Source organism: Colobus angolensis, unplaced genomic scaffold (assembly GCF_000951035.1).
Source record: "Colobus angolensis palliatus isolate OR3802 unplaced genomic scaffold, Cang.pa_1.0 Scaffold256, whole genome shotgun sequence".
NCBI classification, from domain to species: domain Eukaryota; kingdom Metazoa; phylum Chordata; class Mammalia; order Primates; family Cercopithecidae; genus Colobus; species Colobus angolensis.
The window spans coordinates 607,500-633,959 of NW_012115777.1; the positions used below are offsets into that span (position 1 = coordinate 607,500).

Below are 26,460 nucleotides of genomic sequence, written 5' to 3' on the forward strand. Positions count from 1 at the left end.
TCACAACACCAAATAAAAGAGTTATCTAGAGGCCCTATTTTGTCCTTATGGTTTGGTGTTGTAGTCATGTTTGGGAGAAACAGCGTAGGAGCCAGGGGCAATGAGTAAAAATCTAAAATTATTTTCCAGTGTCACTTGGATGGCATAAGCCAGCTCTTCGGTGTGGCTCAGGGCCTTGCTTTTTATGGGCTGGCTTACTCAGTGCATCATTGCCTACATCGATGTCTTTTTTTCTTTCTTCAGATGAATATGCTAATGAAACTCCAAGAAGCAGCCAATTACTCGAGCACACAAAGCTGCGACAGCGAAAGCACCAGCCACCATGAAGACATTTTGGATTCATCTCTTGAATCTACCCTCTAGAGGGTGAAAAAAGTTAGGGGAAAAGACTCTGCTTTTAAAAAAATGTTTCAAAAGAAAGGTATTTTCACTAAACCACTGCCAGTATAAAAGCACCCTGTCAAGGGCCCTGACCCAGAGTTGTGGTCTCCAAGGAGGCAGCAGAACTAAGTCTGAACCGCCAAGATGCTAAATTGCAATGGAAGCTTAACTTTATTTTATTTCTAAGCATTTTTTATATCTGTGGAGTAATAGAAGGCTCCATTACTCAACTGGAAAGGACCCTAATGACAGGGCAACTGAATAGATTGCACATGGGATAGCCAAACTGGACTTTCTTTGTTTCCTCTTTAAAAGTTTACAATGCAGACCATTTTTTTGTCCCTTCCTTTTGTTTCCTCTGAGGGCCTGTTCTCCCCAGGCAGGGTCCATCTTTCTGATCCGTCCAACCTCCTTTGTGCCACACGGTGCTGGTCACAGGGCTTCAGTAGTGTTCGTGTTGTGCGCTCACCCCATTCCAGAACAAATCCAAGAGGCCAGTCCTCCATAAGCACAAATGGAATTGTGCAACCACCAGAAAAACACTACTGTGGCAAACTGGAGAAGTGCCAATTTAATTCTAACTGCCACGTTCTCATGATGTGCTCCACCAACTTTTTAGTAATGAGTCACTGGTTTTATAAGGTTGTTTTTACCACAGTGGTCTTTTTAAACCACCTTCCCACTCCCTTAACAAGAGTTTTATACCAATTATTAGTCAACACTGATAAAAGGCTTTTTTAGGGCTTTATTAGTTTGAGCCTTTTCAGTGAAAGAAGGAAAATTTCCTATGGTGCTGTCTCACTGCCTTAAAACAGATTTCTACGACAGTTTAACAGTTGGTTTAAATCCTAAACCATTAGTAATTTCCACTGTCTTTTCATTTACAACCAAGCAACACCAGTTAACACAGTAGCCTCATCTCTATATATCGCTCTCTCTTTTTTTTTTTTTTGAAGAAATGGATAGGAGAAAGATCAGTATTTTTAGCCTTGTGAATAGATCGCTTTGCCTATCCTCCAAAATATTAAAATAACCCAGAAATGCTCTTTGACCGTCACTTAAAACCTAAGACATGTGGCGAAATTCCATCCAGTTCTAAGTGAAAGAGTTTCAGAAGGCAGGAGATTTTGAACTATTATCCAGCAGGGCTGGAAGCACTAGATGCAGCATGAGCACAACTATTCGGCTTTCCTTCCCTATTGTTCTTGTTTTTTTTAATTAGTTCTGACGCATGTTGTTTTGATTGCTATTGTTGTACATGAGAAATTCAGCATTAAAGAACACTGAAGCGGTAAGGTCACTGTGGAAGAGGAAGCGTTTATACTGTAAAAGAAGGTTAGATTTGCACAGTCTACTGGGTAGGTATTGTAAATAATAATTTTTAAAACTTGCACAAATCGAAACAAACACAAACAAAATTGTATTTTATCCTGTTGGTGTTAAGAGGTGTTTCACTTGCTGAGATTTCCTGTACATTGCAAGCAAATACAGAATGCAAACCCTCAAAGCTGTATTATCTGGTGTGTTTGTCCTGTATTTACAGTTGTTATGACTATGCAGGAGCTATCAGTGCTAGAGTGAGCATGCTTCAAAACTGTCCATGAAGCCAATATATTTTTGGATAAGTAAAACTGTCTGAAAGTACATCTGTCATGGCAGGCTTTAAAGAGAGTGCATGAAAACTGATCAGTCATTGGAGAAGTTACCACCACACACAAAGGACAGGTTTTAAGTTTATGAAACCTAAGGACTAGGCCACGGTATAGACTTCTTCTATGAGTGTGTGAAAATGTGTTACTTTTAGGATGTGTAATTGGTGCTACTCTCTGTGACCACCAATGGGTCAGTTGCTGTAGAACACCACCACCACCACAAAACGTCTGTGCAGTTTTCAGAGTGTCACAAAGTCAATAGGTCCTTACACGGTGCTATTGCCCTAAGGGAAATCCGAACTGAATTTATGCACATAGAATTGTCACCCTGACTTTGAAGCCTCAAACATGGATCAAATCTGTTGTGAAACATCAATATATGTAGCTGGATGAGTGACTAGTTGCCCTTGTATAATATGTGATCTAAGAAAATTGCTAATCTTTCCCTGCCATTTTGAGAAACACAGTCCAAACATGAGCATAAACAGAATTTCCTGCAATACATCCCAGTAGGTCCACCTAGTTTACAACTTAAACTAGTTTGTGAAACATTTGTCTGTATACATTTTATATTTTGTACATTTTGATGTAACATATCATGTAAATAGGCAGAAACAGTGAAATAAATCATCTGAAAAGTTTTGTAGTCTTTGTAAAGCCCCAACAATAAGTACTTGGTGTCAATGGACTTAACTGGATGATGTATTTTCTATTGGTTTATTGTTCCTCTAGCTTGTAAACCAGCTTGCATATATTTTTTTGCAAATGTGCACCCTGTATCTGTCTAAATTATTACTTTGCCATTAAAGTGGAATTATTTATTGACAACATGGTGTGGTTTCTACGTATGGAAGAAAATGAATAATTTTGCATCAAGAAGTGTCAAGCTTTAAAATGTTGCTTGCACTATTAATATGCCATCAATAGGACTATATGCAAATTTCCATTGTATAAACATAAAAAGGGCTTCAGCTTTCAAGTAAATAAAGGTAATCGGTTTATCTTTTTCGATGATAGTTATTCAGTGAATATTTTAGAAAACTCTGAATAGTTTTCCTAAATACCCAGTGATAAAAATAACAATATAAAATAAAATGTTGCAATTCACTGAGTTAAATTAACTCAATAAATGTTTCTTTGTTTTTATTCCATTAAATCCTCTTTTGAACTTTTAGCTCTAAAGATTATTTTAAAGCAAACTAATTATTTGGGTGGTAGTTTATTTATTTTAATAGAGAAGATTATAAAAAGAAAAAACCCGTTTTAAAATTGTAATTTCTTTTTAAGTATCTTGGAAATCTCTTTAACTTCAGTAATTGGAATGTATATTTGTGATAGTATAAGTAAGATTTTAATTCTAAAAGCAGGAAAACTTCTGAATTAGAATAGTTATAGAGCAAAAAAGAAAGGTATTAGTTAAAATAGACCAGTCATCCATAATGGATTATATAATCAGTGCATTTGTTCCTTCACTCACTTGGGAGATAAGGAAATTTCCACAGTTCATCTTACTCAGACAAACATTGAATTTAGCTAAAACTTCAATACAGTTCTGCTAAATGCAATTTCAGGCTGCCTAAGTATAAATCCCAACATTGTCATTCTTTGTGTGACCTTGGCCAATTTACTCAAACTCTGTGTGCCTCATTTTCCTCACCCATAAAGTGATGATAATAATAGTATCCACCTCTCACAGATTACTCTGAAAATCAAATGGGTTATTACATGCAAATTCCTTGAATGGTGCCTAGCCCTCCATAATTGTAACTGCTTTAACAACAATTAAGTAACAAAATAATAATAAATATTTATTATTTTATTTTCGAACATTCTTGAGAATAAGGTGTAAATAAATATATTTTAAGGTTTTGAGAGAATATATATTTTAACATAATTTCCTGATTTATAAAATGGGCATAGAAATAGTACTTATTTATAGGGCTATGGAGAGGATTGAGTTTAGATCTGTAATCAGAATAATAGCTGTCACTCAAGAAACTTTTATAAATGTTAGCTCCTATATTAACACTGCTGTTAAAATAAATGAATAATATCAGTAACATAATATTCTCAGGATTCAATTTACTCATCCATAAAATGAGATTATTATGGTATCTACTCATAAGATTGTTTTGAATAATGAATATTTTAAAATATGTAAAATACTCAGAAAAGATTATGCCCTGGCTTAAATGTTATATAAGTGTTATGTAAAATACTCAGAAAAGATTCTGTCCTGGCTTAAATGTTACATAAGTGTTAGCTGTTATTACACCTAATATGTGCCAGGCAATTTTCTTAGGAACCAGAGCCATTGAGACACAGGCTATGGTCCTAAAGGATTTAACAATTGAATAAAATTGGCCGGGTGCGGTGGCTCATGCCTGTAATCCCAACACTTTGGGAGGCCAAGGCGGGTGGATCACGAGGTCAGGAGTTCAAGACTAGCCTGGCCAACATGGTGAAACCCCATCTGTATTAAAAATAACAAAAATTAGCCGGGCATGGTGGCGCATGCCTGTAATCCCAGCTACTTGGGAGGCTGAGGCAGGAGAATTGCTTGAACCTAGAAGGCAGAGGGGTTGCAGTGAGCCGAGACCACGCCACTGCACTCCAACCTGGCAACGGAGAGAGACTCTGTCTCAAAGAAAAAGAAAAAAAAAGTAAAATTGAGTCTTTGTTCCCCCTACTTCTTCCTTTGATGAATACCTAAGTTCTCTACTATGAAGTTAACTGTAAAAAGCCCAGTGAATAGTCCACTGAATAGTTGTACAGGATATATTTTCAGATGCTGATAGAATCAATGATACCAGTGAATTTTGTTTACATTTGGATAAATTCAAGTACTATATTTCAAGCTTTGGATTTTCACATTAAAAAAAGAAAAATATTATTTTTATAAACAATAGGCCACCTTAAAAATGTCTAGTTCTATGTCTTTGATCAGTGATGTTTAAAAGCAAGCTTCAGGCTGGGTGCGGTGGCTCACATCTGTAATCTCAGTACTTTGGGAAACTGAGGCAGGTGGATCATGAGGTCAGGAGTTCGAGACCATCCTGATCAACATGGTGAAACCCTATCTCTACTAAAAGTACAAAAATTACCAATTAGCCGGGCGTGGTGGCATGCGCCTGTAATCCCAGCTGTTCGGGAGGCTGAGGCAGGAGAATCACTTGAACCTGGGAGGTGGAGCTTGCAGTGAGCCGAGCTCATGCCACTGCACTCCAGCCTAGGTGACAGACGAGACTCCGTCTCAAACAAACAAAAAAAAGTTTCAATTATGTTTTTATTCTGTTTTCTGTTTTTGGGATGGACACCAATTCATAGGTAAAATATTGCATTAATGAATTCACTATTATTTTTAAATCAGTGAATATGATTTGGATAAGTAATCATTAAGAGGATCTCTTTTCTACATAAAGTATACATTATCTCTCAATTACCCAGGAACTCATCAATAAGAAAACATAGTTATAGAAATTAAACAGAGCACATTCTAAACTAGAATCTTATTTAGGGAAAAAATGAAAGTCCTCAAGTTCTTTATTTTTTCCATGAAATTGTAAAACAAAAAAAATTACTAATATTAAGTAAACCTTTCTCCATCATTTAAATTTTTAACCCTTGTCCTTAATATTCCAGAATGGTATGGTAGAGTTGAAGTTGATAACAGAGTAAATACTTTTTACACTGATTACATGTAAGAATAGTAATATTTCCAATATATTAGGCTATATTAACTATAATATTGAAATTAATTCATCTGATTCTTATTTTTTATTTTTATTTTTAGTTTATGAGACACAGCCTCACTGTGTAACCCAGGCTGGAGTGCAGTGTCATGATCACTGCTCATTGTATCCTCGATCTCCGAGTCTCAAGCAATCCTCCCACCTCAGCCCCTCTAAGTAGCTGGGACTATAGGCACATGCCACCACAGCTTGCTAATTTTAAAAAATATTATTTTTAGAGACAAGGTCTCACTATGTTGACCAGGCTGGTCTCGAACTCCTGGGCTCAACAGATGCTCCCACCTTGGCTCCCTAAAGGTACTAGGATTACAGGCATGAGCCATTGCACCTGGCCTGGTTTTTACTTTTTTAATGTGGCTACTACTGACAATTTAAAAATTAAATATGTTGATCATATTTGTGGCTTGCTTGATATTTCTATTGATGGTGATATAGAAAGACTGATGTTTACAAAATATAAATGTGATCATCTCTCTCATCTCTTTTGTATTTTGCTTTTAAAAATAAGACTCAAATACCAAAGGACAACAATTCCGTACTTAAACTGAATCTTGCTTATCCCTGGGCTTCCTTTATCACCATGTCCACCACCCCCATTTTGATACATTAGCCTAATTGTAGAACCTAGAAGTAATTGTTGAAACAATAACAACAATAACTTTATAACTTTCCAGACAGTGTAGCTATGATCATATGTCAAAGTTTTGTTATAATCTTGTAGCATGGTAAAAAGTCTCTAGGAGGCCAATTTGAAAGTTTCTCTTAAAATAGAGACATCTATGGAAAAGGGAAATTAGACAAAATAGAAAGGAAAATTTAAACATCCACAAACCCTTGACTTCCAGGTAGGTGAGTGTGTGACTAGTTCCTTGTGACAAATATCATCTCATAATTAAACAATTATTTAAGATTGCCAAATGTTTTATCACAATTCACATTTATTCAGTGAAGGAGATTACAAACTACATCAAGAGATAAATAATGTTTTGTTCCAGACCAGGTTTGGTACAATATTTCTTTTACAGTAATTTCCTTTCTCTTACCCCAAGACCTTTGTGCAGTCTCAAATGTCATTTCCTTAGACAAACCTTTCTGATCCCTCAGATGAGGTCAAAAATCTATGTTAATTGCTTTTCCAGAAAAAAAATTATATGTGTGTGTGTATACATATGTGTGAGTGTATATACACACACATATATACACATATATATGTGTGTGTATATACACAATATATGTGTATATATGTGTGTGTATATGTGTATATATGTGTATGTGTGTGTATATATACACATACATATGTATATATATAAATAATTAAATTATATCTATATTATATCAATATAAATTTATATCTATATTATATCTATATAAATTTATATCTATATACACATATAGATATACAAGGAATTATATTCCAGATATGTAGATATATATTCCAGATATATAGATATATTTAATTATTAATATGTATAATTATTCCATATAATATTGTGAAATAAAAGTATTTCTGAACATGGAGACAACAACTGAACTTTAGCATATGTTAAGAAATGCATCCAGTTTGAGAAGAACGACTTTTACAGGTGTGGAGCTTCCTGGGAAGCCAGATTAGTAATTCAAATGCTGATTGGTGACCAGGGAGGCAGCAGATAACTTGAGGACTAGTGTTATTTAAAGCACTGCCTCATGCTTGGGATTTTTTTTTTTCCCCTTTAGATATAATGAGCTCCATACTTTCTATTAAGTTTTCTTTTTCTTTCAGCTTTTCAAGTTGTTTTTTAAAGATGCCTTAGTTATATATGGTGCAATTTAAATATGTGGGGTTTTCTGGGGGAACAAAGAAAATACACCAAGCAGTAGAAATGTAATGCTAGAGCCTAGAGGACAGGTGGAGGCTGGAAAAATCAAAATAGGAATCTTTGGCACAGAAATGAGAAGTGAGGATGTGAATTTCACCTTGGGATGATCCCCCACAAGAGAGACCTTGACCAAGTAAAGACTGAGAATAGAACTTGAAGAATATGGTGAAAATCTTCATAGTTCTTTTAGCCTTTATTTTTCAATTTGCCTAATATATTTGTGCACATTTAACACAGCATTTATAAAGGAATATAATATAAGGGGAAAACCATTGAATTAAAAGTCAGAAAAATCTGTATCCTAGTTAAGTTTTGTGATTTCTCCCAGAAAAATCACCTGATCCACTATTTGTGTTCTTGTAGATTTTATACCCTAAGATGATGACAGATATTAAAATTCACCCAATGTCACTGGAGTGGTTCTACACATTGTTTGTGATACAAGTAATGTGTATCTATCAGATATTCTGGGAGAGAGTAAAAACTCTAGGTATCTGGTAATAACCCAACCAAAAACACTTGAGTACAGTTGTGTTCAGTCTAGTTTGATGTAACTAGATATGCTGTGCAGAGGCAGCTGAGTATATAAGCGGGTTTTGCAGGGTGATGTTCAAGGTGTAGAAGCTGGATCAATCTCCCTTATAGACTCTTTGACTGTAGTAGAGTGGCCATTCTGCCTAACGTTAGCAACTATTTGAGGAGGCAGTGATCCCTACTTTCCAGGCAAAAATCTTTCCTGGTAAGCTGCTTACATTCCTGGTTCAGCCCTTCCTCACGTTGCTGCAGAATGTAGGCCTAGGGATTCTCTTCAACCTTTTACTGGTGGGGCTATGGACTCAGTGATGAAGCAATGCTACATAGAAGCCAGGTTTTGGTGGAACTTCTGAGGGTGAAAGCCAGCACTATGAAGAGCTAGAGTCTGGTGCATGAAGGTTAGAGATAAAGTCTTCAATTTGGCTACCACATAAAAGCTAGAGAAGAGTCTTTTCCAATATTAGTGGTTTCTCACAAGGGAAATTCATCTGAACTATACCCCAATCATGAGGCTTTATGATTTTAGACTAGAGCAGCTCTTTCAGTAGAAATATGAGTGCTACATATGCAACTCATTTTATTTTTTAAAGCCGGGGTCTCACTCTGTTGTGCAGGCTGGAGTGCAGTGGTTCAGTCAGAGTTCACTGTAATCTCGAACTCCTGGGCTCAAGCAAGCCTCTTGCTGAGTAGGAGTACCTGAGTCTAAAGGCATGCATCAGCGTGCGTGGCTGAAATGCAATTTTAAATTTTCCAGTAGCCACATTGATAAAAGTAAAAAGAAGGATGTAAAATTAATTATAATAATATTTTTATTACTTAAATATATTTTAAAAATTAGCATTTTAACATAAAATCAAGCTAAAATACTATTAAATAAGATCCTTTAAATATTTTACATACTGCTCTCTTTTTCTTTTTTTGTGCTAAAACTTCAAAATGTAGCATGTATTTTACACTTATACCTAATGTGGATTCGTATGCTAAATTTTCATCAGAACAATTTGATCTGTATTTGGAATTGAAAATATTTACAGTTGATAGATTGGCATGCTTCAGTTGTTCCAAATACACTTAAATTATTAGTTTTAAATGTAAACTTGGGTAATTACTATGACATAAGGCTGAAGATTGTATTCCTAAATTGATATACTCATCAAATGCTAATTATCCACATATGCCCAGTGATTGCTGCTAAATAGCATAGCTCTAGCCACACTTGGTAAGCAGCTTTCTTGATCACTTGTAGAGCATCTTCCCAGCTGGAAGTGCTAACCTGAGGCTTTGAGTTGGAACTTTTTCAACTTACCAAATACAGACACATTTCCCTTCATACCCAGTGCTGGCTTCCAGTAGTTCATTGTAACGATTGCAGGGATTCTGTTACCCTTCTTTATTCTCAAGCTTTGGTAAAGATCACCTTGGTATGTCTTTTGTAATATATTCACTTAACTTCAATTATTAGGTAAAAACACATGGACTGAATAATAAATATGTCCACCCCTTCTCCAGAAAAGCTCAAAATTTTATGTAGGTAATCTTCTTGCTCTGTAATCCCAGAATGAAAGTTTCCTACTGTCTTAGTCTACTTGGGTTGCTGGAACAAAATAACATAAACTGTGGGGGTTATAAACAACAGAAATGCATGTCTCCCAGTTTTGGAGGCTGGGAGGTCCATGACCAAGGTTCTGGCAGATTTAGTGTCTGCTGAGGGCCCATTTCCTCATGGAGAGCTGTCTTCTAGCTGTACTCTCACATGAGTGAAGGGATAAGAGCGCTCTCTGGGATCTCTCTTGTAAAGGTACCCACCCCATCCATTAGAACTCTGCCCTCAACACCTGATCACCTGCCAAAGGCCCCACCTATTAAAACTATCATAGTGTGGGGTTAGGATTTCAACACATAAATTTTGTGGGGACACAAAACGTTGGTCCATAGCACCTACCCATTCTACATTTGGATTGCAAAGACCCTTCTCAAATGTTCTTTGGTATAATAGAAAATGATTCTCTTCTCTAGATTAAAAAATGAAAGGAACAGTATAAAGCACAACTACCCAAAGAAATTTGAAATACAATAATGACTCCCAGAACAAGATCAGATCACCACTGCAGACTTAGTAAATATGAAGAGACAACGTTTCAAAAAGCAGAATAAGAGAGAAAAATCTACAGATACACTCAAAATGGACATGCAGACTGAATATGACAAATAAGAGATTAAAGGAGTACTTTTCCTCATCTGGATAAAATATCACACAGGGCTATCGGCTGCTTTTGTCCCCATTCCCTGTTCACCAAACAACATTCTAATTGCTAACATGATTTCTTAAGAACCCCCAAAACCTGTAAAGATACTTCTAAAATGTAGTGCTTTTTCTTATATATTAAAATTATTTTCCTTATATATTAAAATTTAGGGACTATTTATTTCCAAAATCAAAACCACCGTTTTCCACAATATACATTTTCTTTAATATCTGAAACTAGAAATTCTGCTCATCTGCAGAAACCATAGGACTGACGATAGAGAATAGGCTGTAAGTAATCCCTCTGTGAATGCAGCACAGCAATTAGCCTTTTTTTTCTTATGGTGTACCCTTTAGCTGTTTGCTTTTTTTTTTTTTCCAGTCTCAACTGAGAGTTTTAGAAACTAGCTTGAGAAAGCAATGTCTCTTATACTAGGGGCACACTTGGAAATTTGAAATTATTAATATCCCCAATACACAGTTGCATTAGGATTTAAGTAAAATAATTATCCCATCAAATAACATTATAATTGGTACTAATGCTATCTACATTGCCAACTTGAAAACAAAATGTTTATATGCCATTAGCATAGAATAATAGTGGAGAAAAGTTTCTGGGTGACCAGCTGGTGTACTAACTACATGAGGGCAGATTCCCACATTACTCCTGCAGGACACCATGGATTTGCAGTCTGCTCTGGAAATTTCCTTCTCTCACAACGAATTGCAAAAGATATGCAAGACCTCAAGAGAACTAGAAAATAGATCATGTGCAAACAGATGAAAACATTTCTCCAGCCAAACAAATATTGATACTGTTAGAATCAGACCTACAGTTACTGTGTGACTATTAATTTCAAAGAAAGGTCAAGTTGCAGATCTCAACAACATCAGTAAGGCAAGAATGGAAGAGAAGTTTGACAATAATCATAGGAAAATGCCACAGGTAATTTTCCTTTTTGGGAAATCAGTCCAAGTATTAATTTTAAAAACTAAAACAGGAAGTTGCATGCAAGTGTAACTTCTAGCATGTTATAATGTTAATAAGACCATAGAGGTATAGCTACCAAATATTGTAACCAATTTCCAGAAAATACACAAAAGTATCTGTTCAACAACCTTATATTATTCTTCAAATAGAACATGCCATGTAAAGTGAAGAAAAGTTGTCTGGAATCCCAGCGTAAATACACTGTGCAATCAAAGTTAAATGCATGCATTATTTAGTATACATAGGAAGTTAATTGGAAAATTCCAAAAAATAAAACAGGGTTAGTTATATTTTGACACAAGCTTTGGGATTTCCAGATTTTAATAATCATCTGTAGCCTCTAAAGATAAGGTCTTTGTTTGATTTACTGAACATACAATATTTTAAATTTCATTGAATAAATAGTTGATTTTTAAAGACCAAATAAATACTTATGAAAGAGAAACATTTTGGCTCTGGGCCATAGAAAATAGAAATTTCACCAGGAAAGAACCATGGAGGGATTGTTTACCCCTCTCTAGCGCCAAAGCAAGGGGACTGTACAAATAACAGGGCCTGGGATTCTGGAAAGGAGGGGTGAACATGTAGCGGCCCAGGGCCCAAACATGTTGCATTTGTAAAAATTGCATATATAGTACATTAACCATATTTTCCCCAGATTTTCTCTAGGGCCCTAGTCTGCTCTTGAAGCCCTACTCCTTACTTTAAACTCTCCCAGAGCAGGAGGAATGACTTATATGAATGATAAGGCATGCAAGTGGTCACATGTATCTGCCATGGAGGGCAGAATGGTAATCCAGCTTACCAGTTTTTATGTAGTCAGCATCCCTGGGCAGGTTTCTCCACCCATGGAGGAGATGGAAAACTTGCCAACCCTCAGCTTTACCTGCAGCTGAGTGGGTTCAACTGCCTTCTTTGAATTGGTGTTTGTATGTGTGGTTGGTGGAAAGGGAAGGGTGGCTAGGAAATCTCAGTAGCATCTTTAATAAAGCCAATACATATCCACTTCTTAACTATAATGGACAAGTTTTAAAAGAGAAGGAGATAGTAATCTACTTAAAGCTAGATAGCCATCCTATCTATTTGGCTGTCTTTGTTCTTAGCATTCTCTTTATAACACAGTGACCTCAACATAATAGATGTTCAATTAATGATGTTGAATATACGAAGAGAGTCTTGTGAGAGCTGCAAGAGACAGTACTTACTGATTAATTGTTTTGATATTTAAGAACCACTTTGGCTGAAGAATATTATTTGGGCAAGGAAATGAGAATAAATTTATTCCCTAGAAATAATCTTTCAAAGTTTGTTTACTAAAAGAGAAAGAGAAAGAATATCTTATGGAATTTCTGAACTTGTACTATTTTCTCTACATGCGATTTAAGCTAGGAGACCTTTGGGAATGCGAATATTTGCCATATATATTTTAAAGAAACATCCTCAAGAATAAATGAAGCAGATATATGGAGGCATACAAAGAGTTTTAAAGGAACAATTATACTGGAAATATTTTTAGGAAAAAAGATAAAAAAATTTCCTTTTACTTGATTTACCTAGATTACCTCAAGTTACAAAATACAAAAAACATTCACAAAGCAAATAAATTGTCTCTCTTAATGCTCTTACACATTTCACCATTTTATGTTATCACCCATCATTGCTTTGTGAACTTTATTTTCATTGCAATCAAAATGTATCCATTTAATCAAAGGAATTCAATCCAAATTTATTTCAGACTGACTTTAAATGATGATCACGAGACGCACATGGCACAGTTGGTTACATTAGAAGATGAAAAAATGCTCAGAATCCCTTTCATCTGAACTCTTGCCTTACCCTGATTGTACCAAAGATTGTAAACTGATCCTTCATTGACTGGCATGTGTTGTTATTCCTACTGAAGAGTTTTAAATAATTTTCAATGCTTAATGCATTACATTGTTTGGCTCTATGTCCCCACCCAAATTTTAATCATCTCCATGTGTCAAAAGTGGGACCAGGTGGAGATAATTTAATCAAGGGCATGTTTTTCCCAATGCTGTTCTCCTGGTAATGAGTGAGTCTCATGAGATCTGATGGTTTTATAAATGTCTGGCATTTACCCTGCTTGCGCTCATTCTTTCTCCTGCTGCCCCGTGAAGAGGTGTTTTATGCCACGATTTTAAGTTTCCAGAGGCCTTCCCAGACAGGTGGAACTGTGAGTCAATTACACCTCTTTTCCTTTATAAATTACCCAGTCTCAGGTATTTCTTCATCGCAGCCTAATACACTGCATTACTTTTCTATTGCTAAATAACAACCATATACTTATCAATGTAAAACAACACCCATTTATTAGCTCACAAATCTGTAAGTCATTATGTTGAGGTCCATTGGATTCTCTGATCGGAATCTCACCAGATCGAAAAGAAAATGTTGGCTGGGATGAACACTTATTTGAAGGCTTTTGGAAAGAATTCACTTCCAAGCTCGTTCTGGTTGTTGGCATAATTCTGTACCTTGTGGATGTGAGACTGAGGTCCCCATTTTCTGGCTAGATTACCAGCCCCAGACTGTGCTCAGGTCCTAGAGGCTGAAGATATAGCCCCCTGTATCCTCAAAGCCAGCAAAGATCTGTGGTATCCTTCTTGTGCTTTCCTCCTTCTGATTCCATAGTTAGATTGAGTCCACTTAGATAATCACCCTTCTGGCACATAACAGTCACAGGAGTACTATGTCATTATATTGACAGATTGCACTCACATTCAAAGGGAAGGGGTTACACGAGGAAGACAGCCAAGAGAAGTCATTTTTAGAATTCTGTCTACCATACTTACCAATATTTAAACATCAGGGTATTTTATATAGTTATTCAAAAATTTTGTTTTTCTTAAAAATGAGGATTATCTGTGAATGTTGGGCTACATTCCACCATTGCAACAATTGGCTAGACCTGATAAGTGACAGTCCCTTTTCTCTGAGGAGCATTCTCAAATAGAGTTTGCAATTCGCTGTTAACACACACTCACCCAGTTCACTCTATACGTACTTCAGTTTTCAGCAACAGCCTTACAGCATAAACAATACTGCAACACAACATTTCTAACAGAGCACATATTTGCACCTCTTCAAATCTAAATTTATCCAGGAAACTAATCATCTCAATGATATCTGCACTTTGAAGATAATGAGAAAATCTCAGGCTAAGCACTGATGTTCCTTTTGCCTCTCAAGACGGATTCTTGTAATAACATTTCAATAAACTTAGTAATGCCGAGCATGTACTTAGTCTTTTGGTCTAATAAGTGAATAATATTGCACAAATTAAATCCTACCACTGAGTTAGCCCATGCAAAAGACACAAACGTACTCTCAGTGGACAAATGTCTTCCCGTGTAATCATGCCAGCAGCAGAAAATGAAATCTGTCATAAAAAATAAATTATCCAAGAGTCTGACCATGTCCACACAGCTTGGCACTAAATGTCATTTTTCTAGTTCTTCAGCTGAGAACCTAAATAAACACTTACAAAGCAGTCAGAAAGATTATGTTGTTTTTCAAAGTTGGATTCTACAGCCTCAGTATTCAGATGTATGAGACCATAGCAGTCGGAAGGCCTGCTGCTTTTTATGTGTCTGTTTCCTGTGATTGCACCTTTATTTAGTCAGGTTTTCCAGTTTCAGGATACATAAAGGTGCAGAGAGAGACAGTACAAAGCCTGCAGGCTGCATGTTTTAGGGAACTATGAGAGGAGAGGCTGGGGTTTATAAAAATTGAAGTAATGGAATTTGATAAAGGTTGTTGTGGGCTAGACTATGGGAGCCTTCCATGTCAGGGTAAGACATTCGGAAATTATCTCACAGTGAGGAGGGAACCCTTTCATTTAGTGCGGCAGAAGAATACAACAGTTAGAAGCACAGCCTTTGGAGCCAGACTATGTGGTTTCAAACCTTACCTGCAATGGTATGCATGTTCGTGTTCCTCCAAAATTTATGTCGAATCTTAATCTCCAATGCAGTAGTATTAAGAGGTGGAGCCTTTGGAGCTAGTTAAGTTATGAGAGTGGAGCTCTCATGAAAGGGATTAGTGAATTTATAAATTTGTCTGGAGGGGACTAGTGTTCATTTCCTTTTGCCCTTCTGGACACAGCCTTCATCCCCTCTGGAAGGTACAGCAACCAGGCGCCATCTTGAAAGCAGTGACCAGGTCCTTACCAGACACCAAACCTGCCGGCACCTTGATCTTTAACTTCCCATGTTCCAGAACTATGAGAAATATATTTCTATTGTTCATACATTTTTTTCTTTAACCCCACTTTACTTTGTGGACCTAGACAAAGTTGATAAATCTACCAGCAACTTTTCAATTAAGAGGACGATATTAGTGGCTATGAACTGAAAGTTTGTGTCCTCTGCAAATTTATTCGCTAAATTCCTGACCCCCAATATAACTGGATTTGGAGGTAGGGCCTTTATGGAGGTAATTAAATATAAATTAAGTAATAAGTATGGGGTCCTGATCCAATAGCATTAGTGTTTCTGTAAGAAAAGAGACCAGAGCTCACTCTCTGCACTTGCCAGAATGTTGATCTTGTCATGCCTCCAGAACTGTGAGAAATAAATTTCTGTTCTTTCAGCCAAAAAATAAAATAAAATTACCCAGTTTATGGTATTTTGTTATAGCAGCACAAATGGACAAAGATGCTGCCTCTGGCACTCACTAGCTGTATGACAGGAAGCCAGTTAGTTTGATACTATGTCTTTATATCTTCATATAAAGTGAGAAATGTAACAGAGACATGCTAATTCACCACTAAGAGCAGTGCTGGTACCTAGTAACCATCCAAGAAATGTTAGCTATCACTATTACTGTAGCAATCAGGTTAGGGCTGACATTGAGGTAAATAAATATATAAATAAATGATAAACCCTAAATAAAGTTGTTGAAAGATAGAAAACACAATTTGTATCCTTTTTAGTAGGTACATAAGATCCCTCTGTTGCAAGGAAGAGTCACACTTGAGTTGTCTCAGTTAATTAGACTTAGTTTTAAACCTAGTTTTCTTCCTTGTCACTCAGGGCTAATCACACAAGGCTTACTGCCTTATAGGCCTTCATCTGTAGGCTTCTGCTCTCTCATTTATTTCCTTACTGTTTCACAGTTAAATTTCCTAGAAAAAAAAAAAGAGTGCAAGGGGTTTTCTCAGTCATCATTAACTGTGGATCCCTTAGCCTGGACTGTGTTTCTGCCAAGCCACTTCTCAGATTCCTGCTCATCCTGCAGGTGGCTGCCTTTATGTCAGACACCAGTGGTCCAGTCACCTATGTCTGCAGTAGCAGAGAAAATAATCATATATGTAGATGCCCCTTCTCCCTGACAGTCATGAAAGGTTGTGGATTAGTAGATTATTTTGTTATTTCTTCTGCTCTTATGGTCATTGGTGCTTTGGGCTGTGGTGACGAAGTCTGTGCATGAAGAAGCAGAAAGGACAACAATTCCATTGCCAAATACTTCAGCAAGAGTGGGGAGGAAAGCATAGCTAATATACTTCTGAGCAGTTCACAGGCCCAAAGAAAGATGTGTGAAAGCACACATGGTGGGTGGAGTGGGAGAGGCGGAGAAAGTGGGGCATGTAATGGTGGAGATAATGCAAAGCATTCTTTCCTCAGAATGATTAGAGGCTCTGGCGCGTTCCTTGGTATTTGGAATTTTGGTAAGAATTTATGTCAACTATGTACTTGAATCACCTTTAGTATTTTTTGAGAGATCAGGTAAAGATTGTAAACATCATTCAAACTGTGCTTCCCTGATTGTACCACTTCCCTGAGCATAACGACGTGGGGCACATCTTAAACAGGAATATAGAAGAGACTGTCAAAGAGGAGTTTGGGCATGGCTGTCACTCTGAGGTTTGCTAAAAAAAAGAAAAAAGAAGTTTAACTGGAATTTCCAGAAATAGATACTGGAATTCCAAACAACTGGCTGGTTGCTTTACCTTCTTTCTGAGCTTAATATCTACCCAATTTCTTAGGAAAGAGGAAAAGTTTCAAATGATGAGACTATAATGTCAAATTGCACTTGGGAACTTACAAATAGATTTTGAAATGCTACATCTTTTTAAAATCAAGAAAATTTAAAGTAGATACTTACATTTAGATTGCATTTGGTTTCTAAATGTGCTCTCAGGAGATAATGCATTAGAATATATAGTTTTCCTAGGCACTGGAGAGCTGCAATTAAAACACTGGTTCCAGACTAAGGCTGAAAAAAGTTCAAATGAAGGCTTTTCCACTTATTAGTTCCACTGCTTTAGATAACTTAACATGTCTATGGTGGATTTAAATTATGCACACAAATTCTCTAATATTCCTGCCTTCAAGAGATGGAGCCTAATTTCTCTCTTCTTGAGAGTAGGTTGGATGTAGTGACTTACTTCTAGTAAAGAAAGTGACAGGATGTGAATTTAGAGACAATATCATAAAAAGCACTTTGACTTCCTTTCTTGGATGGCACACTCTGGAGGAAGCTTGGATTACATGCTCTAGGTGAAACTAGCTGCCATATTGTGAGGTCACACTGAACAGCCTCATAGAGAAATCCACCTGGCAAGGAAATGAGGCCTCCTACAACAGCCAGCAATGAACTGAGGTCTTCTGCCAACAATCCTGTGAGTGAGCCATTTTAGAGTTAATCCTTCAGCCATAGTCAAGCCTTCAGATTACTGTTAGCCCACACAAACATCTTGGTTGCAGCATCATGAGAGACCCTGAGTCAGACCCACCCAGCTAAGCTGCTACCAAATTCATGACCTATGGAAACTGTGTGAGCTAATAAATGCTTGTTGTTCTAAGTTACTAACTTGTGTTAGTTTCTGTTATACCATGTTGTTTTAGTAATATTTTAGAAAGCCAGGATTTAATGAGGGTTTAATAAAAAAATACAGCAGTGCTGACCATTCCAGTAGCCACTAGCCCTATGTAGCTATTTAAATTTAGTCAAAATTAAAGAAAATTTAATATTCAATTTGCCAGTTGCATTAGCTACATTTAAAGGAACTCTGTAGCCACGTGTGGTTAGTGGCTACTGTATTGGATAGTGCAGATATAGAACATTTTCATTAGTGCAGAAAAGTTTTCTTTTCTTTCTTTATTTTTATTTATTTATTTTTAGAGACAGGGAGAGCTCTGTCATCCAGCCTGGAGTGGCACAACATAGCTCACTACAACCTTGAACTTCTGGGCTCAAGCAATCCTCCCTCCTATGCCCCCCCCCCCAAGTAATTGACACACTTGCCACCATATCTGGCTAATTAAAAAAAATATTTTTTTTAGAGACAGTATTTTACTATGTTGCTCAGGCTGGTCTAGACCTCATGAACTCATGAACTCAACCTTCCTAATACCTGTAATTACAGGCATAAGCCACTGTACCTGGCTGATTGTAGGAAGTTCTATTAGACAATCTTGCTCTGTAGCAATGTAGTTTAAATTGGAGGCTGCAAATGCAAATACTAAACATGATTATATTTTTGAATGTTGTCAATTTTTGAATTTAAGTATTTAAGATTTTTTTAAAAAATAAACATACTCTGGATCATTTGGACAACCATCTTAAAACCAAGTTTTGCTCATTGATTTCTGTTCTCGATTTTAGACCTTGAATTTTTATGTTTATCATGGAGTTCCAGTCAGACTGTGCTACTCTTAAGTGTTGAGGGCTATTGTTAAAAGAACAGAGTCAAAATCATTGCATAAACAATAGGTGCTTAAAATGTGTGTGATGCATTTCATGCTGTCTGAGTGAAAATTCAGTAGTGGAAAAATTCATTCATCACACGACTCATTAAGCATTCAACGATTCACTTTAAGCAAAACAATATTCTCTTTATGTTAAATTTAAACTCTTCATTTAACTATTCTCAATTTTATAATTTTACTGGTATTTGTAATTGCCTTTGATCTTATAGATTTTGTGTTTACAAATACATTTTTAAGGTTATACATGCTTCAATATATAATAATTCTATACATAATTCACTCGTGCCACCTTATATGAATTGGGAAACTTTACAAAGAAGAAACCTGGGGAGAATACCCCAAATTTGCCATCTGCAGTGAAATTAACCATTACAGATAAGGATCAGGCCTACAAAGGAAGTCGAGTTTTCCTTTCAGTTAACAGACTTGAATTTTAACCTGGGTCTTCAAAGAAAAGAATGCCTATATCTGAAAGATCCTGCTGGAGGAAATTTCTTTCACATTGACACACCGGTGAATGAGGTATTTTAAAATGGAGGAACTTCTTGCACTTCACAGCATACCCAGTAGGTGGCCTCACCTACACTTTTGCTAATGCATGTGAATGTAAGTGCTTCTTTGATGATGCATTTCATTATCTCTGTGAGACACCTAACTATTGCTAAGAAAAGGCTTCTAAACAGAGAAAGGCTTTTGATGAATGCAGTAGAATTATATTAAGTAATCGGCACATCTTTTGTTATGTTGATTGTGTCCTGGTTTTTATTTGAATTGGGTGAAAAGTAAAAAGGTCTGAATTTCTCCCTCAGCTATGCACGTGTTAATTCTTTCCAACAGCACGTAGAGCTAAGTCAACCCTTTCTGAGTGAAATAGCTTGGCCTTGAGACCTGCTGTTTTCTCCAGCTTCCTCTTTCCCTGTGTCATGGAGTGGCCTTGAGAAATGCCTCTCCCTGTTATTGATGGGAACAACCGAACAGCCTTTAGTAACTGCCAATCTTGCTTACTCTTTTCCTTCTTTTCTCCCTCAGGTGCATTTCCTTCCACTCTGTCTTGTCACCTCCCCACATTCTGCATTCTTTATCCTTGCTTCATTTCTTTTTTTCTTTACACTAAGCTGTAAATATTTTTTAGCTTTCTGAGACTCTCTTCACGTTTTTCATCTTGAAAGTGTTGCAATTAGCTGTTTTACTGAGTGCTACTGACTTCCCATTGATGGCATTTATTTATTTTTATTTATTATGATTATTTTTTTGAGATGGAGTCTTACTCTGTCACCCAGGCTGGAGTGCAATGGTGCGATCTTGGCTCACTGCAACCTCTGCCTCCCTGGTTCAAGCAATTCTCCAGTCTCAGCCTCCTGAGTAGCTGGGATTACAGGCAAGCATCACTATGCCCGGCTAATTTTTGTATTTTTAGTAGAGACGAGGTTTCGTGATGTTGGTCAGACTGATCTCGAACTCCTGACCTCGTGATCCACCCGCCTCAGCCTCCTAAAGTGCTGGGATGACAGGTGTGAACCACCACGCCCAGCAATGGTATTTATTTAAGTGGTAGTGTTATCTTTGTGACATATGCATTCAAAGAAGAAACAGGGCTTGCCTTCATATGTCTGAATAAAGGAAGTACCTGTTTCCTCACTAGATTATTTTCTGAAAATCAGAATAAATTAGATCTCAGTGAAACATAACATATTTCTCAAAGGAACAATTTTATGACTGGGGAAGTCATATAATCTGACAATGAACATTTAGTTAGGTGTAACAAATTTGCATCACATCCCTGGTCAAGTGCTTACCTACCTTGTGAGTTAGAGCAAATACACCTGATTCTTTGGGGACACCCAAGAAGAAATAAATTTTACTGTACTTTATATACTATCTCATTCTAGTTCTTTTAAAATATTATTTTGTGTGTGCGTCTTGACACAATTGCAATAGAAACACTCAAGAGTGTTTCTAGATTAATCAAGTAGCACAGTGACTTCTACCTTGATTGTAATTTAAAATAGTAAAGTTAGGTGTCAGTGCTCTGAATGGCCACAATTGCATCATACTTGTTTCTGTACAAAGTCTTTCCTATTTCTTAAAATGTTAAAAAAATAAAACCCAGGCCGGGCGCGGTGGCTCAAGCCTGTAATCCCAGCACTTTGGGAGGCCGAGACGGGCGAATCACGAGGTCAGGAGATCGAGACCATCCTGGCTCACACAGTGAAACCCCGTCTCTACTAAAAAATACAAAAAAAAAACTAGCCGGGCGAGGTGACGGGTGCCTGTAGTCCCAGCTACTCGGGAGGCTGAGGCAGGAGAATGGCGTGAACCCGGGAGGCGAAGCTTGCAGTGAGCTGAGATCCTGCCACTGCACTCCAGCCTGGGGGACAGAGCGAGACTCCGTCTCAAAAAAATAAAAAAATAAAAAATAAATAAAACCCTACCCATTAGTATAGAATTGGGTCATTACGTAATGAATGACCCATTGAAATCTCATATGTTAGCTAAAATAAACATCAATTTAGAATTGTCAGACTGGTCTCAAACTCCTGACCTCAGGAGACCAGCCTGACCAACATGGTGAAACCCTGTCTCTACTAAAAACTAGGTGGGCGTGGTGGCACATGCCTGTAATCCCAGCTACTTGGGAGGCTGAGGCAAGAGAATCTCTTGAACCTGGGAGGTGGAGGTTGCAGTGAGCTGAGATTGCACCATTCACTCCAGCCTGGGTACCAAGAGTTAAACTCTGTCTTAAAAAAAAATAAAAAATAAAATTATAAAATTATCAGATTATGTTTTCCTTAATATTTAAAAGACGGAAAGTTGATTTTAAAAGGGTTTATCTTTTTGTTGTCAATTTCTTTTTAAAGAAGTATCCAAGGAAGTTTATATAGATAATTTCCTCATAACCAATATTCAAAATCCTTTCATGGATCCTTTAGTGACATTCACATCTGTTCTCAAGCCATTGGAAATAATTCCTGAAAGACTAGATAGATTATTATTTTAATAGTTAATGTAAGTATTTTAATGCCTTTTAGCAATGAACACTCTTACGTTTTGCAGTTAAATCGATATTCAATTTATTAGAGTTACAAATTCAGTAACCATGTTTGCCTTAAGTTTTCAAGCTATTTTTTATAAATTTTATGTCATTCAAAAATCTAAATAAATTTTATTTGAAAAAGAACAGTCACTTCTACTCTTTTACTTACTCTTTATGAGGCAGGAAAATAGGGTGAGGCAGGGAAAATAGGGTGAGGAAGCAGGAAAATAGGGTAAGGAGCTAAGGTGGATTAACACTTCAGCTAGGACAGGAAATCTCCTCTCCACAGGGCATAGGCTGTAAATGACTTTGTAACTTTACTTCATTCTCTCCATTTACATAGGGCGTACCCCAACTAACCAATGGAATCCTCTTGAGGGTATTTAAACTCCCAAAAATTCTGTAACGGGGCCCTTGAGCCCCTATGCTCAGGCCTGCTCCCACACTGTGGAGTGTACTTTCATTTTCAATTGGTCCCTTCATTCCTTCCTTGTTTTGTTTGTGAGTTTTGTCCAATTCTTTGTTCAAGATGCCAAGAATCTGGACACCTTCTACCGTTAACATTTAATTAACATTTGATCAGTTCAAGTTTAATGGTTTAAACTCTCAAACAATTAATTCCTTGAATAAATTAGTTAATTAAATCCCCTTAAATATTTTTAGCTGAATTTCTAAACTTAATGTTTTAAATACTTCAATTTTTTTCAAGTACTGACCTGACAAACTATTAGCATTTGAGAACCTCAAAAATGATCTCCGTGCTTCTTGCCTGAATTTGAAATGTAGTTATTTATTTCATAATTGATTGATGTAACAGTTTTACAGTGCTTACTCTGTCTCAGACTGCCCCACTGAGCTGGCCACACAGCCAGACAGATCTATTGTTCCCAATATTACCAAGTAGCTAATTCACTCCTCCCCTGAAGAGGAGGGAATGGAACAGTTATCTACAGGAACCTCTGCATATGCAAAGATAAAACCAAAGAAAAGATGTGTGTAATTTGCCCAGCCAATGCATCTGCATGTGTGTGCATACACACACTCACGCAAACACACACAAACACCCCCCAGTTTTGTGTTCTTGTTACCCTTGGGGCCTAATTATTAAAACGATGGCCCAAATAGGGCTGTGACTATCTCCATCAGTGGAGAATATCAGTCCGTGACTTGTCAAAGAAAAATTTCACTGGATGCAATTAAACAGGCAGAGAAGACTTCATCAAGTCTTCTTCTGTTGCAACAGTATTCAAGACCATTGGAATAAGGAGAGAGAATGAATTCAATTCCACCGTAACAAAAGGCAGAAGAGTTGTTAAACACTGGAGTGAGCTATTGAGAAAATACCTGAAGACCTGGGATGGGGCATTGGGCAATATGATTAGGCCATCTGTGTTTGCTAATTGTCATTTTCTCCCAGGTTAGGCTCTCACACTCTCACAAAGACTTGGAGACTGGGGCTCTGTTTTTCTTGATGTTTCTATTTCCCAGGTCTTAGAGAAAGCCATGTCTGGGTTGTAGAACATTTACATTTCAAAGGGATAGAGTAAAAATTAACAATTGCAAGTTTCCTAAAGTGAATAAGAAAAGGGAGGTCAAAGGCCTATAGTCAGGGATTAACCTGTCTAAAGCTGAGAGAAACATTAGTCTTCTTGGTCTGACCTCAGTTGGTTGGTGTCAGTTTTGCACCCAGAAGACTCAGATATAGATAAAAACATTAATCTGAGGAATCAAAATTGAGCTACTCGGAACCCAAGTGAGAAAAAATGAGGAAAAGGCAGTCATTCTCTCGTCTAGGCTAATATTTGGGGTTGTCTAAGAGCTATTTGTGTAATAGATCAGACTTAGATCTATTCTAATCTTTTCTTTAATGTGCTTAAAGGTATAATTACATCCTTCTGCTTCTTCCTCCCATCTCTCGAATGCTACCTCCTTTAGGAGGTACTTAAAGGACATAATAAGCATAGAAATGTGTATTGATGCTTGTTATTCTAATATATTGAACGAGCATTATAAAGGGTAGAATTTTGCTTTCTGCTTGTAATATAGTTAGTACTACAGATCACCTTACAAAATTCCTTTCCAAAAAAGAGGATGAAAAATTCATATTAAAAAACTCATGCTTGGAGAGTTTTATTTTGTTGAAAAATATAGATTTACTTAGTAGTCTTTTTCATGATGATCTGAGCTTTTATACCAACTCACAATTTAATTTTCCAATTCTTTCTAAGGCTCAGCATCTAAACCTAAGGGGAAGTTTACTAGCTTTGATTTAATGAAAGCGGTGAGTGTTACGCAGAAGGTAAGACAAGATGGACTCTATTATAAGGGAGGAAATTAAATTTTCACATTTTGATTGATTCTGCAAATCCATATTTTTGGTGATAAATTGATAAGGTATTTTACGTGATGAAAAAATGAATTTTGAAAAGGGCAAATGTAAGTATGCTAACTGAAAAAAGTTGGAGAACGTTAGAAAATCATTTCATTTTGTAAGTGCACTGATAAAAAAAGGTGCTGCAAGGGGATTTATGTAAATGTAGTGAATTAAAACATTTATCTTGCAAACTTGATAAACAGCAGTAGGTACTTTAGAGGGTGAAAATAATTAGTTCCTCAGCTCCCACGTGTACCTGAATCATTGTAACAATTATATTTGTTTATTGCTTCAGAATGACTTCATTTCAGTGAAACACAGACTTAGAAACCTATAACGGGATGATCTTTTCTGTACTAACTTTTGTTTTCATTTACTGTAGGGGATAGATTCTCATCTTTAATAATATTGTTATCCCTTTTCTCTCTCTCCTTAAGACACAGTAACCCTGAGAGTTATCTTATTGTAGACAAGATAATTTTAGAAACAACTATTCCTCTTCCTAGCCCCTCTCTAATATATTATCTAAATTGCAGTCTCTGATTAGATTTTAGAGTGAAAATATGACCTTGTCACTCTTTTTCTTAAAATCTTTCAATATCTCCCCATTATCTAGTATAAAGTTCCCATGAGGCGTTTTCTAATCAACTCCTGCAGACTAATCTAAATTCATTCTACACTAATTGCCTCCACATTGAACTTTACATTTTCAGTCCCGTTGAACTCTTATTGTCCCCTTAACATGTTATGTGTTTTAGGCCAAAGTTCTGTTTTTGTTATTTCCTCTGCCTTGAATAATCCCTAACGAACTTACATTGCTGATACCCCAAATTCTAAAACTTCCTTTAATTCTGATTAAATTCCATAAGCTACTTCCATCATTAAGCCAGTATTGTTGAGTACCTACCAGAGGCCAAGCAGTATTCTGGGTCCTAGGATACAGTGAGAAACACCCTCTCTTCTCCAGTACACACACACATATACAGGTTTTACCTACAGAGCTCATATTCTACTGGGAGAAAGACAATACTTAAGTAGGTCAGTTACACAGAGTTAGAAAAGAAATAAAGCAGGGAATGGGAAGTGAAGTATGCATTGTGACAGATGACAGATAGAGCCAGGGAAGATTGAACTGGGGAGGGACTTTTGAGTTAAGACCAGAGAAGTGGCTGGGTTAGTCATGTGGATACACAAGGCTAAAATCTTCCTGGCAGAGAGAAGAGCAAGGGCAAAGGCCCTAAGGTTGGCAGCATGCCTAGAGGATGCAAAAGTAGAAGGAGGGAAACCTAGTAGGAGGTGATTGCAATAATCCAGAAGAAAGATGGTGATAAATTAGACCAGAGTGGTAAGTGGAGTGGATGGAGTGGGAGAGTGATTGCATTTTGGGTCAAGGAAAGTCAAGGATCAATCCTGGAATAGTTAATTTTATGTCAACTTGGCTGGACTATGGTGACCAGACATTTTGTCAACACTAGTCCAGATGTTATTGTACAGGTGTTTTTTAAAAACTGATTAACGTTTACAATCAGTTGACTTGAAAGAAATTACCCTCCATAATCTGGGTGGTCTTCATCCAATCAGTTGAATATCTTAAGAGCAAAGACTGAGGAACTCTGACTACAGACTGGAATATAAACATTCTCTCTGGCCAGGCACGGTGGTTCACGCCCATAATCCCAGCACCTTGGGAGGCCAAGGCAGGTGGATCACGAGGTCAGGAGATCGAGATCATTCTGGCTAACATGGAGAAAACCCGTCTCTACTAAAAAGACAAAAAATTAACCAGGCGTGGTGGTGGGAGCCTGTAGTCTCAGCTACTAGGGAGGCTGAGGCAGGAGAATGGCATGAATCCAGGAGGCTGAGCTTGTAGTGAGCCAAGATCGTGCCACTGCACTCCAGCCT

General features: G+C 37.0%; 1 protein-coding gene across 2 annotated transcripts in view; it reads left to right on the forward strand.

Moving 5' to 3' along the window:
- Positions 1-2,863, forward strand: part of NAV3 (neuron navigator 3) — a 378,403-nt gene extending 375,540 nt beyond the window's left edge. For both annotated transcript variants that reach the window (XM_011946945.1, XM_011946946.1), the window contains one exon: positions 244-2,863. In XM_011946945.1, the coding sequence (XP_011802335.1) occupies positions 244-363 (120 nt within the window). In that variant the 3' untranslated portion in view covers positions 364-2,863. The remainder of the gene's footprint in view (positions 1-243) is intronic.
- The last annotated feature ends 23,597 nt before the right edge of the window (positions 2,864-26,460 follow it).